General features: G+C 42.1%; 1 protein-coding gene across 1 annotated transcript in view; it reads left to right on the forward strand.

Moving 5' to 3' along the window:
* HSD17B12 (hydroxysteroid 17-beta dehydrogenase 12) overlaps positions 1 to 19,979 on the forward strand; it is a 165,838-nt gene that overhangs the window by 137,079 nt on the left and 8,780 nt on the right. Inside the window, exons 7-9 of the mRNA XM_058688712.1 lie at positions 2,334 to 2,368; positions 10,305 to 10,386; positions 12,453 to 12,518. Of these exons, the coding sequence (XP_058544695.1) occupies positions 2,334 to 2,368; positions 10,305 to 10,386; positions 12,453 to 12,518 (183 nt within the window). The remainder of the gene's footprint in view (positions 1 to 2,333; positions 2,369 to 10,304; positions 10,387 to 12,452; positions 12,519 to 19,979) is intronic.

Here is a 19,979-nt window from a genome sequence, read left to right on the forward strand (position 1 = left end):
TTGGTCTCTATCAACATAAGTGGTCAACTTTATGAGTTAGAATAGGGTTTGGTAACAGAGTCCTTGTAGTGGCCTAAACAAGATAGAAATTTATTTTTCTCTCAGATAAAAAGCTGGATAGGTAATCAAGGTAGGGCATCGTAGTTCTCCAGGCATCAGGGGTTCTGCCTCTTTTATCTCTTTGCTCTGCCACCGTTATCACACAGCTCTCATTTTGAGGTTCAAATGGGTTCTTTTGGCTCCTCCCACCACATCAACATTCTAACCCTCAAGAGGAGGAACCGGTAAGGAGGAGGACAAGGAGGAGGACGTGTAGTTTCCTTTAAGGGCATGACCAAGAAGTTGCATATGTTACTTCTAGTCACATCTTGTTCTATAGGATGTAGTCACTGGGCACATCCCCCCCCCCCCCATTTTATCAAGACAAGTTTAATACGAAAAACGTAGACTTGTATGTAAGAAGGAGGGAGATGTAGAATGCTTTAGACCAAACTCTTTTTTAGCATTTCTTTTTTTATCTGGGCCAGAAGATTCGGCCAAATCCAAAACCTTCTGTCAAAATGATTCCCCTAGGCTTTGAAGACACTTCTTTGTTTCAAAGTTGGCGCTGTGTCAGTCTGTCTTTCATGATACAGTGTCAGTTTGAACTCGGTTTTCCTGGGAAAGTATATGCAGCAGGCTCCCGGCCTGACATCTGGGTTGGGAGTGCTGCAGATTTTACCTTTGTAAAGCTGAATACATTTCCTTTCTTCAAAATATTGCTAGGAAAAAATTTACTTTCTCATCAAAGTACTGTTTTCGTTAAGACATAGGAGTATTCAAGATAAAAAGCTTAAAATTCCTGTGTTTGGGCATGCATGCAAAGCATGTGACAAAGCAGCGTTTGTTTCTTAGAAAATTGATGACGTCCCGGGCACCTGGGTAGCTCAGTCGGTGAAGCATCTGACTTCGGCTCAGGTCATGATTTTGCAGTTCATGGGTTCAAGCCCCGCGTCAGGCTCTGTGCTGACAGCTCAGAGCCTGGAGCCTTGTTCAGATTCTGTGTCTCCCTCTGTCTCTGCCCATCTCCCATTCATACTCTGTCTCTCTGTCTCTCTCTATCTCAAATAAAGATTTAAAATAAAAAAAAGAAATTTGATGATATCTGGGAATCCAGAATTCACGTTCTAACCTCAGTCTTAAACTGTGACGTGGCCTTGGCCAAGCCAGTGGATGTCTTAACTTTTCTTAGTTAATAATATCTTTAAAAAAAATTTTTTTTTAATGTTTATTTATTTTTGACAGAGAGAGAGACAGAACATGAGCAGGGGAGGGGCAGAGAGTGAGGGAGACACAGAATCCAAAGCAGGCTCCAGGCTCCGAGGTGCCAGCGCGTCGCTCGAACTCACGAACCGTGAGATCAGGACCTGAGCCGAAGTTGGACGCTTAACCGACTGAGCCACCCAGGCGCCCCTAGTTAATAATATCTTTAAAAAAAATTTTTTTTTTAATGTATTTATTTTTGAGAGAGAGAGAGAATGAGAGACAGAGCACGAGGGGGCGAGGGGCAGAGAGAGAGGGAGACACAGAATCTGAAGCAGGCTCCAGGCTCTGAGCTGTCAGCACAGAGCCCGATGTGGGGCTCGAACCTGTTAACCATGAGATCATGACCTGAGCTGGAGTCGGACGCTTAACCGACTGAGCCACCCAGGCACCCCAGTTCATGATATCTTAAAACACAGTTTAGAAGTAGCTTCTCTCTCATATTATATGTATTTAATCAACAATTATGACACCCTTTAAAAATGCAGGCGTCTTTTTTTTGTTGTTGTTAAGGATGAGTTTTCCTCACAACTAGCTAGACCAACAAGGGGAATGAATGTGAGGATACACTTAACATTTGCCGTCAGTTGACAGCATTCTTCTAAACGCTTTTTTGATTGGAAAAGGTCACCTGAGCTTTTAAGTTAGAAATCGTCAGTAATCTTGGTTGGCAGATATTTCTTTCCATAACGGATGTTTTTTTCCAGGAGTGCGTTTTGGGGGTCCTGATTTCACCACAGGCCCTTAATTATTTGAAGATCTCTGTGCCGGTGTTCCTTTTCAGGCGAGGCCCATTTTCGCCAAGTTTACTGAAAGTATTCCCAGTGTTATCTCCAGCAATTTCATCTGACTCCTTTTTATGTGTACTGCTACCACAGCCAAATTATATAGAGCGTATAAAATAAATTGCTGTCTGTCGGGTGGGGCGTGGCTTAGTGATCCCCTTCTGTTTTGAGGGCGTAGCTTCCTTCACTCTTTACCTGTTGCTTGCATCCTCAGCCATCACGAAGGTTTTGTTTTCTCTTTTGCAGATGACACGATTGGTGCTGCCTGGCATGGTGGAAAGGTGAGTCACAAGCTCACACACAAGCACCAGAGAGACAGAGCTCATGATTATTTATAGGGAGAATCCTTTCTTTGCAAAATTCATTAAAGTGACTAATGAACCTGTCCCCCATGTCTGAGCAACAGAGTAACGTGCTGGGCGAGTCACACGGTGGAGCATGAGTCATCTGGTGGTGGAGGCCTTTTCCACTCGATTCCCTTTTTATTTCCCTCTCCAGGGTTGCGGTGGTTCCTTTAGATCAGGATTAAAAAGTCTGCCTGAGTCACCATCACTAACTCAATTGCCTGCTATTCTGAGGGGGTGGATAGAATTCCTGGGGTATTCCCGGGAATGCCTTCTTAAAGCTATATGCTGTCAGAACTGAAATCAGAGGAGTTTCACAAAGCAAGACCCCATCTCCTGGTTTTTTAGTTCTTAATGGGTGAAAGGATATATAGGGAACTTAGGCCTGTTATAAAATGGTTATAAGATATCAGACCCACCTTGGAGCAGAAACCCACACCTTGGAGCCCCATCTGTGTCCTAGTTTGAGTCGAGTTCCACTAGGATATGCTAGGTGTCTTCATTTTCATTGAGAAATGTGTTGCAGAGTTCTTCTTGAAATAGCAGGAAGTGTAAAATTGTAATTAAGCTCTGTCTCTCCCTTGGAAAAGCCTGAATGATGTCTAGGCTTTCAAAGAAAACCCGTTGAAAAGATCTGGGCTTGCATCTTGAGCAAGCTTGATCGTTTGCTAAATTTAGGACTTCACAGTCATCCTTCCTCTGCAAAAGAGCTTTGAGTTTGGAAGAGATCCAAAGGAATCACGGCTTGGAAAAGGGCAGAGCCCAGAGACCCTATTTCTGTGAAGAAAGCTCTATGACCAGCTGCCGGCAGGGTTTACAGCTACTGTTTATTGAGCACCTATTGTATGCCAAGTGTTGTGCTGAGGAAGTGTTAACTCATTTAACTTTGATAACCTCCTGTTGTATGAAGGAGGAAACAAGGTTAGGAATCCATTTTGTTTGGCATCTACAGAGACTGGTTGAGAAACTGTGTCTTAGCAGGGTTTTTTTGTAACTCCATTTTATATGAGATTTGGTACATATATTTTTTAATGTTTATTTATTTGGAGAGAGAGGGGGAGAGAGGATCCCAAGCAGGCTCTGCACTGTCAGCTCAGGGCCTGACATGGGGCTCCCTCTCACAAACCGTGAGATCATGACCTGAACTGAAACCAAGAGTTGGATGCTTAACCGCCCAAGTCCCTCAGGCGCCCTTGAAGTCTGGTGTGTTTTAATTCCTTTAGTAAAAATTCTCGTTAAAACCTTCAGACTGCTTTGTGTTGATTGACAGTGGGAGTGTGCCCCTAATGGTCAGATATGGAAGTGACAGACAGTAGTCAAACCAGACAAAACCTTAGGAGATGGCAGAGAATTGGGGTCGACAGAGTAGGACTGAGGACTTTTGACATCTGCAAGTGAGTTGACATTAGTTTAGGATAATAAGTCCATGCTTTAAGAACGAAATACTTAGAAACCACAGTAGTGTTATAAAAGGAATTTTTAAGGAATTAAGGATTTTGGTGACATCTGTATGAAAAGAGATAATGGAGGCACCTTGGTGGCTCAGTCAGTTAAGCGTCCAACTTCGGCTCAGGTCATGATCTCACAGTCTGAGAATTCAAGCCCTCCATCAGGCTCTTTCTGTCGACATAGAGCTTGCTTCAGATCCTCTGTCCCCCTCTCTTTGCCACTCCATGCCCCCATCTCTCTCTCAAAAATAAATAAACATTAAAAAAAAAGATAATGGTTGTGAAATAATTTTGCAGATCACAATGGATTTATATAGTCATGGAATTGTAGTACTCTAAATGAATTGAAACCAGGCACCCTTATTTGATAGATAGAAAGTGAGTCCCAAAGAGATTGAGTGCTGTGAACCTTCATAATTAGTAAAGGATACAGACATAGGGTGCTAGGAACTTCACCCCTATCTTTATAGACCTAGGCAGCCATGACCACATTTAGAGCTGAAGCATTAGATAAAAACAATGCGAAGAAGAGGACCCGTTCCTTCAGCAGGCACTCACTGAGTAAAGTGTATCATGGCGTGTACAGAAGATGAACTGGATCTTTGCCTTTAGGAAATCAAGTGGATTTTACGCCAAGGTTGAGAGATGATCTGGTGGAAAGCCATCGTAGTCTATGGGCTGAAACCGACACCACAGGGTGAATGTGGCACTTGCTAAGAACTAGTAAGAAACGTAAGTGGACTTCATGAATCACTAGTTTTGGTTAGGAGAGGGAATAGCTCTGTCCCCTTGAACTAAAGGAGTTACTAGTTGTATTAACGAGGGCACGCTGTAAGAGACCATCGCTCTCATACACAGCCAGTGTGTATCAGGGGTTGGGGCTGTGCTCTAGCCAGGCATTATCTCAGGCTCCTTCCACGCAGGGCTGCTCTTCCCTTGGGTCTTGCAGTTCTCCGCTGCATTTTCTGCATCCAGCCAGCAGACGAAGGAAGAGAGAATAAGGGTGATTTTACGGGAGGTTTCATGGGCCAGGCCTGGAAGTAGTGTCCATCCCTTCCGCCAACATTCCGTTGCCCAGAACTCAGTCACCGGCTACAGCTAACTGCAGAGGAGGCCAGAAATGTTGTTAGCCGTGTGCCCAAGAGGAGAGGAATAACTCCAAGGTAAACAATCATCTGAAAGCCTTCTCACTTACACAATACAAATGATTTTATTATAGCCTGCCCTTTTACACCGGCCTCAAATGGCGTATTTCCTATGGTTGGTTTCCATGGGATTCTTATTTCCATTCAGTAACAGCAGAGTCCTTTATAAAGATCCTTTGTTGTTGTTGTTGTTTTCCCCTTTCACTGATTCTACCTCTGATGTATGAGATTTTCCAAACCCTCTAGAACTATAGCCTAGGGCCAACTGACTATCACTAAACAAGTATCTATAATTAAACTAAGGTATTATTACCATAGAAGTAGAAAGTGCATAATTACATTATAGAGGAAACTTGCTCTTTCCACTTCTCTGGAATTATAAACATTGTGTATAGCTGGAGCCAGGAGGTGGTTGCCATAACAACCATGGAAAAGCTAAAAATAGCCCCTTTCATACTGTATTGCTTAAGGTGGAATTATGACATGTTATGGTGTTTTAGGGCAGGCAGTTCTCTTTCATGTGGTAAATGTTTGCAAACTTTCTCCAGCAAAGCAGGATTTGTATAATGTATTTGGATTGCTGGTTCTAATTATATGTCTGACCCCTCTGTTCCAGGATTCTTTTCTGACCAAGGACTCTGTTTTGATATGTTTCTTAGTCTTCTTGAGAGTCTCTTAGTGAATTGTCTTTACCAATTTCAGTGTTGTGTTTAAGCTTTAAAAAAAAAAAAAAAATTATGGCTCTCCGGAGTACATTTATGCACTCCTTGATAAGAAACGGAAATAGGAAGAAGCGTCATGGAGTCTTTTTTGCACAATCTCCCTTGCGTGTCGTCAGACTCTCTGAGTACAGTTAGTTCCCTCCATTGGAGTCAACCCCGTGTTCCAGTTCTTCATGGTAGCACGTAACACCTCCCTATCTCTCTCCCCTGCATTGCGGAGCAGAAGGTACCTGAGAAAGGTGGAAATCAGTGACTTATTCAAAGGAGACCTATCATTTCCTCTATGGCAGTAGTAGTTTTTTAGAGCTGTAGAGAAGGATACTGCAACAGTCTGATGGAGTAGTGGAGCATTTATAGGAAAATAAAGGCTTGGCAATTGTTTTTTTAAGTTTATTTATTTTGAGAGAGAGAGAGAGAGAGAGAGAGAGAGCAAGGGAGGGCAGAGAGAGGGAGCGGGAGAGAGAGTCCCAAGCAGATTCCACAAGGTCAGCACAGAGCCCGATGCAGGCGTTGAACCCACGAACCGTGAGATCATGACCTGAGCCGAAGTTGGACTTTTAACTGACTGAGCCACCCAGGTGCCACTGCTTGGCAATTTTTTTTATCCAAGTGACAATGAAGGAGAGTATTAGGATGGGGCTTTCACAGACAGGTCTGAGGGAATTCTACCAGACAGCATAGCTGCAGGAAGCTGTAATTACAAGATGCTGAATTTTATAGGGTTGGGTGAGTTTAAGGTTTGGCTTGTGAAAGGGCTAGTAATTGAAGAGAACATATTTCTATGAAAAGGTGCTTCCTTATCAGCAGTGGTGTTTCTGCTTTGTTTTTGCAGTATTTTAGTTCTGGTGGGCCCTCAGTAATTTGTACCACTGAGACACCATCGTGTGGCTGTTAGCAAGTAAGCAGTGTGATGAATGAAGAATGTTATATCACAGAAAATATTACTTGAGTTGTTTATTTGGATGTTTGTCATAACAAACTGGAAAGTATGAAGTATGAGCAACATGAGTCTTCATTATGGAACTGCAGCAAATATTGTTAATGTACCTTCCAATCTTAGAATTGTTCCCCAAGTCCCCGGAAAATGAGAGATTAACTAAGGTTCAGTTTTATGTTTGTTTTCGTGTGCAATTAAGCGCAGCCCATTTTGTCCTTCTGCTTGATATAACAGAGCTGTCGTGAGTCGGCCTGTGCCATGGAAACTGGTTTGACGTCACTAATTCTGCTTAGATGGAGGATTAGAGCCAGACAGAGTAGTTGATTTTAAAGACGAGTCCTTTGTGCCTCGCAGCCCCAAATGTTCATCCCCATCTCTACATGAAGGATAGATACTGTATACAGTACAAGGATTAAGACGGCTCCACCCGCGTGTTGTTTATGATGCAGACAAAACTCAGTTGAATATTATTACCCTTGGAGAGAAAGAGAGAATTCTGTGCTGTTGTGGGTGTGGGTGTGGGTGTGGGAGGAAGGTTTTTGCTAGACAAACACGTGTGCTTCTCGTTAGCACAGAGTTTTCGTAGAGAGGTGTCTCACTGCTGTCATTATGATACAATTATAAATGCCATCGTTGTATTTCCTGAGGTCTAGTGCATTCTTGCTCGAGACTTTGTTGGTCTTGGGTTGTTTAATATATGCTAGAGTGCAAATACTTTGTTTTGAATAACGTTCCCTCAAATTCTGACTTTTCATGAATTCAAACTAACTCTACCTCCCAGAAATTTTAATCAGTGTATATTATTGGCGAAACAAAGATGTTAGTTGCCTCAAGGAGTAAACGATTAAAGGAGCATCCCTGCACAATTGTGACATATTTGACTATTAGTCTATTATTTTTGAAAACGGGAAAGAAGTTTTTACTGTCTTCAAACACATTTTCCTGGATTGAAATCATGGCTTTGGTGAGTGAAGTCTTAAGAGTGTGTTTTGATGAGATCCAGATTTAATTTTTAAAATATATTTGATAACGTTAAACTTTAATTTTGGAAGACTTTTAGGTTGTATCTCATTTGTGAGGAACGAAATAAAAAAAATATAAGATTTTTGTTCAAGGGCACATGTAATCGCTCCAGCCAATCTAAGTGTAAGGGAGCACATAATCCAGGTGAAAACAACAGTGATACACTACAGCTTTGGTGAAAAACAACATCATCTGCAACTAGCTTCTTTCTTCGTTTGCTCTGAATTAGTGAGGCCGTAGCAGTTCCCCGTTGTATGAGAAGTTAAAGGAAAATGCTACCTAAAAGCTAGAAGGATGCATAGGGCTCAGGAAGGGGATGCAACTTGTTGGGATCTGGGGTTACTTCTCAGGAAGCATTCTGGGATGTGTAAGATACCATAGCTCTCTTAGCATGCACTTGATTGGGACACTCTCTGAGTTTAAAGGTGACACATTACAATATATCATAAAGAGACTTCTCTCTCTCTTTTTCTTTTACAGATTTATTGAGATATGTTTCACATACCCTAAAACTCACCCACTTAACGTATACAATTTGGTGGTTTCTAGTATGTTCACAGAGCTGTGCAACCGTCACCAGAATCTAATTTGAGAACATTTTTAACACCCTGAAAAGATAAAGATGTTCTAAACATCATAAATTAATACTCCATTAAAAGTCTCCAGTAACCAAAGTGGCTTTTAGTCAAATTTGATCAAAGGAGTTTCTCACACATATAGATAAAATCAAAATCTTAGATAGTCGTTGCTAATTACTGGTTTTTATCTTCGGGTGATAGGGTTCTAACTCCTGATAGACACTCTTACTCTCTTATCAATATTTAAAACGAAAAGGCTTTTTCTGTCTCTGAGACACAAGCAAAACACACAAGAATGATACAACCAATACATTGACTAAATATTTCCAACTTTCTTTAAAACCCTAATATAACGTTTTTAGATTTGAGATTTGATTTCTGTGACCAAAATGTGAGTGGATTTCATTGCTTAGGAATATTACTAATAAGCACTTCAGTTCAAAATTTAAAACCAAAGACACCTTGTTTCCAGCGACACAGTAAACGGAGGGTCCAGACTTCTGTTTGATGGTTGAAGTGGCATCTCGCCTAGAGGCTGGCAGATGGACTGGGTGACCTTTGGGGATTATTTCTTTTCAGATTTGCGTCTAAAATAACTTAGATGCCATTTAATCATGTTTCTTTTATTATTTTGCATAAAAAGGGTCTGTATAGTCCTTTTTTAAAAAAATACTGGAAAAATAGATCTTGGGGGAGGTAAATTCAGACAGAGAACAGTGAGAATCTGTGTGGAAGAAAAGGAACCTCACTGGGAGGATAGGAAGTAGGTAGGGTTGTTTGCAGTGGCTGGAGGGGACTGGCAGCGCGTCCGCCCCGCCCCCCCCCCCGCCCCCGCCCCCCCCCGCCCCCCCCCGCCCCCCCCCCCCCCGTTCCCTCCTCTGGGAAGAATGGGTTTGGAGGGGAGGAGTTGGTTGTTAATTCTGTTTAAAATTCCTAAAACCCTGGGGCGCCTGGGTGGCGCAGTCGGTTAAGCGTCCGACTTCAGCCAGGTCACGATCTCGCAGTCCGTGAGTTCGAGCCCCGCGTCGGGCTCTGGGCTGATGGCTTGGAGCCTGGAGCCTGTTTCCGATTCTGTGTCTCCCTCTCTCTCTGCCCCTCCCCCGTTCATGCTCTGTCTCTCTCTGTCCCCAAAATAAATAAAAAACGTTGAAAATAAAATAAAATAAAATAAAATTCCTAAAACCCTAATTCCACATGTTACCCAACCCTTATGTACTTGCTAACAACTAATGTATTTACAGCATTGCTTTTCTCCGATTAATATTCATTCATTAATGAAATCAGTAATTCCTGGTAACTTTCTGACTTAGTTTTCAGTAATCTCTCGGAGTTACTGTAGAATTGCCCTTTGCCCTTTGGCAGAGAATATGGTTTGATCTCCTGTAGAGTCACATGACTTTTCAGTCAGCTCTTTGTTTAGTGCCTGAATATCTACAACCTAGAGGAAGTAGGAGGGCCGCACATAACTGTTCACTCATTGCCAGGAGGTTTCGTTAAGTACCTGTTACATGCTCAGGACTGTGCAGGAGGTTTTGAGGAAAAGTGTAAGACAAGGGCTATGATGTCCAGAAGCTTATGGTTTTGTTGAGGGAGAAAAGCGTGTATACACATACAGTGATTAAATACTACAGTAAGGTAGTATGTGATGGATGATAAGCCAGAATAAAGGCATCAGAAGATTATGAGAGCATTTCCAAGAATGAGGATTCTTGGTGATGTGGCCAGAGAAGACCTCAGACAGGAGAGATTAACTCGAGGAGACTGTAGCTCTGATCTGGTCATGCCCTGGATTGCTAAAACAGAAATGAGCTAATTGCAAACAGGAGCTATTTTTAGTTGATTGAGTTATGCCTCATTCACTGACCGAGTGTATCATGTGCTGATGAAAGGCAAGGAGTGATGTGTGCTAGAAAAACAGCTATGTTCTTCTGTTTCAGGTAGTTCTGTATCTCAATCTGTAATTTACAAATGGTTGCGTGTATGATTTCATTCTGTTGACCTGGTGCATTTTCCTTTTTAGATCTAAAGGGGCCATTCTGAACATCTCCTCTGCCAGCGGCCTAGTCCCTGTTCCACTGTTGGCCATTTACTCTGCGACCAAGGTGAACAATTTTTTAGTGAATCATGTCAGAATGAGAATGAGGAATACTTTTCGGTCTGAGAAATAAGCATGGAAGCTTCTTGAAGTTCTGTTCTTGGCTGTTTTCAAATGGACTGGGAAGAAAAGGAATGGGGCACCGTGATCTCAGATCCACAGACGCTTTTTTCTCCTAGTAGTTGACTGGTTTTGAAACTGGTACAGGCATACCTCAGAGTTATTATCAGCTTGGTTCCCGACCCCCATAATAGAGTGAATCATCACAATAAAGCAAGTCAAATGAGTGTTTTAGTTTTCCAGTATATATAAAAATTATGTTTACACTAGGGTCAAGGTGAAAAAAAAAAAGCTACGTTTATACTGTAGTCATTAAGTGTGCAGTAGCGTTATGTCTAGAGAAGCAGTGCACATATTTTAATTAAAAATACTTTATTGCTAGAAAATGACGTCATCTGAGCTTTCAACATGTGGTAATCACTGAACACAGATCACCATAACACATACAATAATAAAGAAAAGACTGAAATATTAGGAGAACTACCAAAATATGACACAAAGACAGGAAGTGAGCAGATGCTGTTGGAAAGGTGGTGCCGATGATTTGCTTGAGGCAGGGTTGCCATAAACCTTCGATTTTGTAAAGAATGCGGCACTCGTGAAGTACAGTAAAGTGAAATGCAAGGAAGTGCGGTATGCCTGTGTTTGTACGTCCCAGAGAGAGAGAGGGCTGGTCTGGGCCAGTTAGATCAGTTGATCAGAACACGATGTTAATGATTGGGGATTTGGTCCATGAATGAGTCCACTCCATCCAGCAAAAGTTGCCACTCTGCAGAGCTTAGTGGAAGAATTTGCAGCCGGTCAGGACAGAAATACACACAGTAGGTGCAAGATAAGCCTGGATGAGAGTGTGAGCATTTTGCCACATTATTCAGAATTCATAGATACGAATTGTCACTTCTGGAGTGAGACAAGAATTTTCTAGAACTCTCTGTAAGATGTCATAATTTTATACACTATCACCAATCACCTGTTCACATTACTAGTAGGAAAAATCATTTAGAATACATTTCCTGCTGCCTCCAGGTCCATAGCATCTTTATATACATTGTTGAGGCACAGGATACATCCCTGAAATGAAAATGACCATTGAGACGCTCAAGTTAAACTAGCTTTTAGGGGAAAATGAGCACCATCTAATACTCTAAGAACTTGCGATATGTCAGAGAAGGAAAAGAGCAAAACTCCTGCTTTCTTTTTCATTTGGCCCTTTGTCCACGGGAAAATCATGAACAGTGACTACTGTTTTGAAAAAGCTTGGCTCCACGCCCCACTCCTGCGATCTGCTTGCTTTCTGTATCTGAAACATACAGGAGGGAGGTTTCAAATGAACACCCTGTTTTGTGAAGTGATTGTTGAACTCTAGCTTCTCACCTGTTCTGCTCCATGTGGCCACAAGACTGTTATTAGTTGGGAGCCTCGAAAAGTCATCATTGATACTTGGCATTTTAGGCCTGAGGTTGAGTCCATACTTGAAAAATGGTACATTATATTTTACAAATAGATTTAAAGTTGTACTAGCAGAAGAAGATGGGCTGTCACATTCATCCGTACGCTTCTTGGATCTTGCCATCCCCAAGGACCAAGAGGAAGCTTGCTCTTTTCTTTTCTTTACTGACAACAAAATCCCTATAGAGGAGAGTTGAACGGAATTCATATTGTGTTTCTGTTTGAATGGCAAGTGGGGAGGAGGAATGTGTCCTTTGTTATATAATAAAATATTTCTTCTTGGAAAGTAATTTTCTGCAAAAAGGAAAGAGAAGACCCTTTTCTGGTTAAGTCACAATTTGATCTGGAGATTCTAGTTGGTAAGAGAATACTTAATTTAGTGGCAGATAAAAACGAGTTGAGGTTTTGAGGTGTTTTTTTAAGGTCTCTTCTGTATGTGAAATAAAAGGAATGATTAGAAACTGGAGTGTTAAATGGTTAGTTTGTTATTTTTGTTGCCATGGCTACAAATCAGGCCGATTGATGTAATGTGTGTGTTTCCTTCCCACTCCCACCCCATCCCAGGCTTTTGTGGATTTCTTCTCTCAGTGCCTCCATGAGGAGTACAGGAGCAAGGGCATCTTTGTGCAGGTGAGTGGGGTATGTTTCAGTTGCATATCCCTGTTTTTGTGTGGTTTCCACAGCAACTGTTGCTGTCTTGGCAACGAAAGAAAATCACATTCCTAAGGAAAGTGTGACGTTAGCACACCATTAAAGACATGATTTCTTTTTCTTTTATGCACTTTAAGGCTAGATTTTAAAAAAGTTATCCCCTAGAATTCTTAAGTAGGGGTACTTAAAGTAGAACTAAACGCACGGTTTTATTTTTTTACAGTTTTATTTTGAGAAAATTAGACCATCCGTATCTCTTAGCTGCCAGGTGTTCAAGGCGTGTGGTGACTGTGTTCCCAGAGCCACTGGGTAATAACCACGGGGGAAGGTGGAGGGCTGAGTAAAACTCACTCCGTGCAGAGCAAGGACGACCGCGTGTACCAGGATGCCTTAGGTGTGGTAGTGAGTTTTAACTTTTTTTTTTAAATTGTGGTAAAAGTCCATAACAGAAAATACCATTTCAATCACGTTCAAGTATTTGTTTCAGTGGCATTAACGACATTCACATTGTTGTGCGGCCGTTAGCACCATCCTCTCCAGAACTTTTCATCTTCCAAAACTGAAATAATGTGTTTATTAAACAGTAACGCCTCGGGGCGCCTGGGTGGCTCAGTTGGTTAAGCGGCCGACTTCGGCTCAGGTCATGATCTCACGGTCCGTGAGTTCGAGCCCCGCGTCGGGCTCTGTGCTGACAGCTCAGAGCCTGGAGCCTGTTTCGGATTCTGTGTCTCCCTCTCTCTCTGCCCCTCCCCCGTTCATGCTCTGTCTCTCTCTGTCTCAAAATAAATGTAAAAAAAAAAAAAAAAATTAAAAACAAAAAACAGTAACGCCTCACTTCCCCCTCTCCCAGCCCTGGAGAACCTCCGTCCTACTCTGTCTCTCTGAATCAGACTAGTGTAGGTACCTCTTAAGGGTGGAATCGTACAGTATTTGTCTTTCTATGTCTGGCTTATTGCACTTCGTATAACATCTTCAGGGTTCATCCATGTTGTAGAGCATGTGTCAGACTTTCCTTCCTTTTTAAGGCTGAATAAAATTACACGGTATATATACACCACATTGTGTTTGTTCATTCATATGTTGTTGGACATTCAGCTTGCACTCACCTTTTGGCTGCTGTGAATAATGTGGCTGTGAACGTGAGGGGTATGCCTATCTTTTTGAGACTCTGCTTTCAGTTCTTGTACCTATGTCCCCAGAAGTGGAGTCACTGGATCAGGTGGTAATTTTATTTATATCTATATTTCTATTCTCTGAACTGCCTTTTTTCCATAGTAGCTTACATATTTTATACTCCCACAGCAATGCCCCAGGGCTCCCAATTTTTTCATATCCTTGCCAATACTTATTTTCTGTTTTGTTTTTGTTTTTAAATAATAGAGGTCCTAATGGGTAGGAAGTGGTCTTTCACTGTGGTTTTGATTTGCATTTCCCCAATGACTAGTGACGTTGAGCACCTTTTCAGCCGCTTATTGGCCATTTTATATATTCTTTGGAGAAACGGCTATTCAAGTCTTTCACCCTTTTTTAATTGGGTTGCTTGCTTTTTGTTTTTGAATTGTAGGAGTACTTTATATATTCTGGATATTAATCCTTTATTAGATATATGGATTGTAGATATTTTCTTCCACTCTGTGGGTTGCCTTTTCACTCTATGGATAGTGTCCTTTGATGCACAAAAGTTTTTAATTGTGATGTAGTCAGTTTATCTATTTTTTTCCTTCATTGCCTGTGCTTTTGGTGTCCTATCCAAGAAATCATTGCCAAATCCCATGTCATGAAGCTTCCCCCTGTGTTTTGTCTTAAGAGTTTTATAGTTTTAGCTTTTGCATTTAGGCCTTTGATCCAATTTGACTTAATTTTTGTAGAGACCTTTGATTTGATCATATAGCTAACAGATACAGAGCTGTGAAGATACAAAATATGAGAGGAAGCAAATGTAGGAGTTTTCATGAGTATCTGTCTCCAATCAGCTATTGTTCAACACAAAGAAATAATAGCTCACAGTATTTCCATGCACGTTTTCAACAATGTCCTGGGAGAGGCTTGCAATTCTTCCCCCTTTCCTGCTCCTGCCCACGACCTGCCCCTACTGGTTCACACACCCCTTTGTTCTTCATGGCTTCCTCACTGCAAGCCTAGTATTTAGATTTTTGCATTCCAAAGCCCCGAATGATCAAACATCTAATAGCTAGTAGTTGAGGCGTTACTTTCAGGCACAGGGCTAAGCCCTTTATATGCATCCATTTATTTCATTTCATCTCATAACGACTTCATAAGGTGGTGTGATTATCATCTTCCTTAAATTTATGGAAATTGGAGTTAGAGAGGTTAAGCCACTCATCCATGTTGAACCAGGACTCAAATCCAAGTCTGTTTGGCACCAAAGCCTTTGTTCTTCATCACTGGCCTCCTTACTCGAGGCCTTTAGGACAGCATTGAACACATTGGATCCTTCTATGCTCAGGGAGTTATGGAATCAGAATGTGATTGGCTGCCTAGTTCCATTTGCTCCCTTGGATCTTTAGACAGTGAGGATCCCTAAGTGATGGGTGGGAGGGAGGGGAGGGTGGGTGATGGGCATTGAGGAGGGCACCTGTTGGGCTGAGCACTGGCTGTTGTATGGAAACCAATTTGACAAGAAGTTTCATATTAAAGAAAAAAAAAAGATCCCTAAAGTGTTGTCTGAATCTAGCTTCTAAACCCTTTTCTTCTATGAGTGGATATAGTAGCTCAGTCACCCACAGTGAGAGGGAGTGGTAGTTAAGGGAAGGTTAGATGAATGTTTCCTCATCTTCCGGGACCATCTTACAGTCTGCTACTCCTATACCCTGACCTGGGGTCTCGCCCAAGTAGTCCTTAGATGTCCTAGCCCTGTGGTGTTATTTTGATTTGCAGCTTCCCATAAATATAGGGTACACTGAGGAGGAAGACAGGGTTTTTGAGAATCCTGAATTTTATACCCAACTGCCATACTTCCTCTTCCCCCCTTGACCCTGTCATGTCAGTGCCCATAGCTGAAATCTGCTGTGTAGAATGTGGTATATTTTGGTAACAAGGAAACCAGTAGAGCATCCATGGGAGGTAAGGTGCCACATGCCACACAGTGTTGTGCCATTTTCTTGTTCTGAGGAATCGGTTGTCATCAAGTTATTAATTTAGTAATTTTTAAACACCTACTGAGACTAAGCAGAAATCTTACAGATCCATTGGTGGGTGACCATCAGGCAGCAAGGCCGGAAGCTGGAAGTGTTTGAATGACAAAAGGGAATATTCCACTCTGTGAGCACAGATGAGCGGTTTCTAAAATTCTCTGAACAGACAAGACTGCCTCCTCTCTCATTCCCACAGCTTGCTTGCCTCAAAGATCTTTTCTCCATATTCTCTGCCTATTAATCTGCTGTGTCTAGAAGCTACTGGAAAAACACATTAGCATTTGTTTTTTGAAATATTTAACTTTGATAAACTTGTTTTTCCCCAGGAATGAATATCAATTATGTAATTTCATTGATCATTGTCTTTCTTCAAACAGATTCAATCAAGGTTTAAATGCAGTGTGAATCTGGTGAAAAAATAAAAACTTACATGTTTGTGAGAAAAAGTAGAGTTGTCATTTCTGTGCAAGCACATCAGAATGCTGAAGTAGATAGAACGGGATCTTGTACTCGTTCTGACCAAAGGGACAAAGACATCTGGTCTAAATGGAGCTGAGTTAAAAACTTGGTTTTTCATTGGTGGTGTTTTATGTCTGCACATTTTTTTGGCCCAGGAGTATTTATCAACGATTTCCTCTTCCACTCCATCCCACGTACTGTTTGCTGGGTGATCTTGCTAAAATCCTAGGCAGGCGATGTTGCTTCCTTCATAGTCCTCCCATGGCTGCCCGCAAGGCTCAGGATTGAACCCAGGCTCCACGGGGCCATCGCCAGAGTGGACATTGTGCTGCCCAGTACCTGCTCTGCCCTCAGCAGGGTCCAGGACTGTCTTCTCTGCAGACACGCCTTTCCCTCTTCATGCCCCATCTCCCCATCTCCCCATCTCCCAGAGCCTGTGACCCGTATCCGTATCCGTCGTTCAGGGCTCAGGCCACACTTCACCAGCCCTGGGAAAGCGAACGTCAGCATGCGACGTGCCTTTCCTTCTGCCCTCCTGTTTTTTATTATATACTTCAGCCTGATACGCTCTGGCCCCCTCCTGCTCCCCCCCCCCCCCCCCCCCCGCTTCAATGTGTTCTTGAGATCCGGATTTTTGTTTGTTTGTTTGTTTGTTTGCCTCTGTGTTGCTAATGGCACATGTAATTGGGGGCCTACTAGGGACCTGCCTTTTGCTTGGTATCACGGGAGACTCTGGTTGTACATGGCCATGCTTTGCGATACACAGACATTCGTTTTAAGGGCTTTTTTGAGCTTCTTCTCTTGCTGCCATATGCCTCTGGTCTTGAATTGTCAACCTCTGTATCTAGAGGGCTTCCGGGCTAATGCCATGTTGCCAAATTTCAGTTTCTTCTAATCCTTGGGAGGAAAGCTGTCTTTTCAGGTCTACCTCTGTGTGAATGTATATTAGATTGTTCTTTAGGGAGAGGAAGAGAGTCTGTTTTTTGAATTTAGCTTTTTTATATTAATTCCTTATTAATATTTTTTGCTTTTTTCTTTCCTATAATTTTGTGAGAGCATTTAACATTTCCTTCCATGAATTCAGATTTGCCATTAAATAAGTATTTTCTGGAAAGGCAAATGAACAGTAGAGACAATAAATGAAAAAAAGGTGAATTTGGGACCTGATAAATTCCATCTGTGCTTTTGAGTTTTGAATTGAAGGTAAGAAGTTCATTCTTGAGTCAACCATATCAAAAGGGTGCTCTGTTGGTGAGGACTATCTGTTCTCATTATTGTCCTGTAATTAAAGCCCAGTCAGAATTATGCTTAACTCTTTCAAAGGGCAAAATCCAAAGTGATCTGACCGGCTAGTTGATGGGCCCCAGGACCGGCTCCTTCCGTATACCATGTACCAACTAGCCATGGATGCTGAAAAAGTATAAGAAATAGCTAAGACCAGGACAGCCACCTTCTTGAACTCTTCTTCTGGAAAACCTTCACAAACCTTCTTGTTTTTTTGAAAACTTTTTATTCAGAAATAATTTCAAATCTACAGAAAAGTTGTCAGAGAATAATACAAAGGACACTCCAATCCCCTTTACCCAGAGTCACTTTACCCATGCGTCACTTAACGTTACGCATTTTACTGTTTGCTTTATTATTGAAAGGTAAGTTGCATACATCATGGTTCTTTACCTCTGAATACTTTAGTGTGCATCTCCAGAGAATAAGGATATCCTTTTAGGTAACCACAACGCAGTTATCCACTTCAGAGTTAACACGGATGTAACATTTTTATCTAATCTACCATTAGTAGATTAGATATTCCAGTTTTTGACTCCTTAATAATCCTTATAGCATTTTTTATCCTCCAGTAAAGAATTCCGTCTACATTATCGGGTATGACATAGTACATAGTTGTTCTGTCTCCTTAGTTTCCTTGAATCTGGAATATGTCCACGGCCTTTCTTTGCCTTTGTGACGTTGACATTTTTGAAGAGCACCGTATTCCTCCTGCTCTTTTTGATCGAACATTCCTTATTTGGCACGTATCTGATGTTTCCTCACGGTTGGATTCACGTTGTGCTTTCCTAGCCAAAATTATACATGTGAGTTTGTATCTTTCTCAGGGATTCACATCTAGGGACACACAATATCCATCTGTCCTTCACCGCTGGTGTTGATTTTGTTGCTTCAGTCAAGGTGTTACCCACTTTCTCTGCTGTATAGTTACCGTCTTTTTCCCTTGCACTAATAAGCAACCTGTGGGGAGACACTGTAAGACCACGCAGATGCCCTGCACCCTGTCACAGTTGCCCCTAGAGTTAGCATCCTGTGGTGATGCCTCGCAAACCTGCCGTATGAAAGGGGTTTTTGATGCTAAGGAATTCATGAAGCCCTGTCTGGATATTTGGTCATTTCGAAGCAAGAAGTCACAGCTTCCTCAATCCAAGCCATGGCTTTTTGTTTGTTGGTTTTGTTTTGTTTTTTAATGTTTTTTATTTACTTTGAGAGAGAGAGTGCAAGAGGAGGACAGATGCAGGGCTCAAACTCAGGAACCCTGAGATCATGACCTGAGCCGAAGTCGGACGCTTCACCGACTGAGCCATCCAGGTGCCCCAGGCCATGGTTTTATGCAGACCACGTTAATTACTTTAATTACTGACTGGTATGCTTAAGGGCAGTGAGGAAGGGACGCTGGGCTTGGCATCAGCAAACCAAGGTTTTACTTCTGATATCGCCAGTCAGTGGTCATCTGACCTACAGAAAGCTGCTTCATTACTTTGAGCCTTAGCCTCCCCTTCTGGCAAATGGGGACAAAGGATGGGGCATATGCAAGAACACTGGAAACTGAAATGACACTCAAGTGTGAAGAAGAAAGACATTTGCATGTTTTGAATATCTACAGTATGCTCCAAGTTTTCAACCATTTTGCTATCTTATTTGAAGTGGACATTAACTTAGGTCCATTTGACAAATAGGAAACTAAGAATCAAGAGGAGTCATGTCACTCACCTAATGTCAGTCCAGTTTGACAGACAGCAAATGCCTGCTATTTGACAGGTCCTTAGCTAGGCAGGGAGGCAGCAAAGGTGAATCAGACACCTTGAGCCTGTCCTCAAGGCTCAAGGCACACACACAACGAGAAGACAGATCGTGAAAGCACATTACAAAGACGAGGGATAGCACGTCCAAAACTAGAGGTATATATTGTGTGCCACATTTCTTCAATCAAGAAATATTTAGAGTGTGCCTAGTAGTCTGGTAATTGGGGATACGGTGGCAAAAAGACAGAGACAGATGTGTGTGGTAGAACTTAGGTTTAGTGGGGAGACAGACAATAAACAAGTAAACAAATACATGAATGGGATGACCTTGCAGAGTGATAAGCGCTACGAAGAAACTAGAGAAGGGTGACGTGTTCAAGAACGTTGGCAAGTGCGGGGGATTTACTGAGCTCTGGATTTGTAGCCTGGGTTCGAGTCACTCTGGAGTCTGTGTTCTTTCTGTTTCTCTGCACCATACAGTTCTCCCCCTGGGAAGCCAAGTCTCTAAAGCCATCGTTATCAGAGGACAGACAAGGACACAGGTTGAGACCACTAAACCCAGAGAAGACAGTTGCAGGTTTCAGCTGGCCTGAAAATGAAATGGGTTTTCTTTCTTTCTTTTTTTTTTTTTTAGCAGGAAATTGCAGAAGAATACTCCGTTTCGAGGTGAACTTAACCATAATGGGGACATTCACCTGGCCCCCTTCTCTTAAGTTACCACCTTCCAGTGCTTTGGTCCTCTTGGGTGATGAGAGTTGGTGGCTTTGTTAATTCAGCTAAATGTAGTAATCAGAATA

This window comes from Neofelis nebulosa, chromosome 10 (assembly GCF_028018385.1).
Source record: "Neofelis nebulosa isolate mNeoNeb1 chromosome 10, mNeoNeb1.pri, whole genome shotgun sequence".
Classification (NCBI taxonomy): domain Eukaryota; kingdom Metazoa; phylum Chordata; class Mammalia; order Carnivora; family Felidae; genus Neofelis; species Neofelis nebulosa.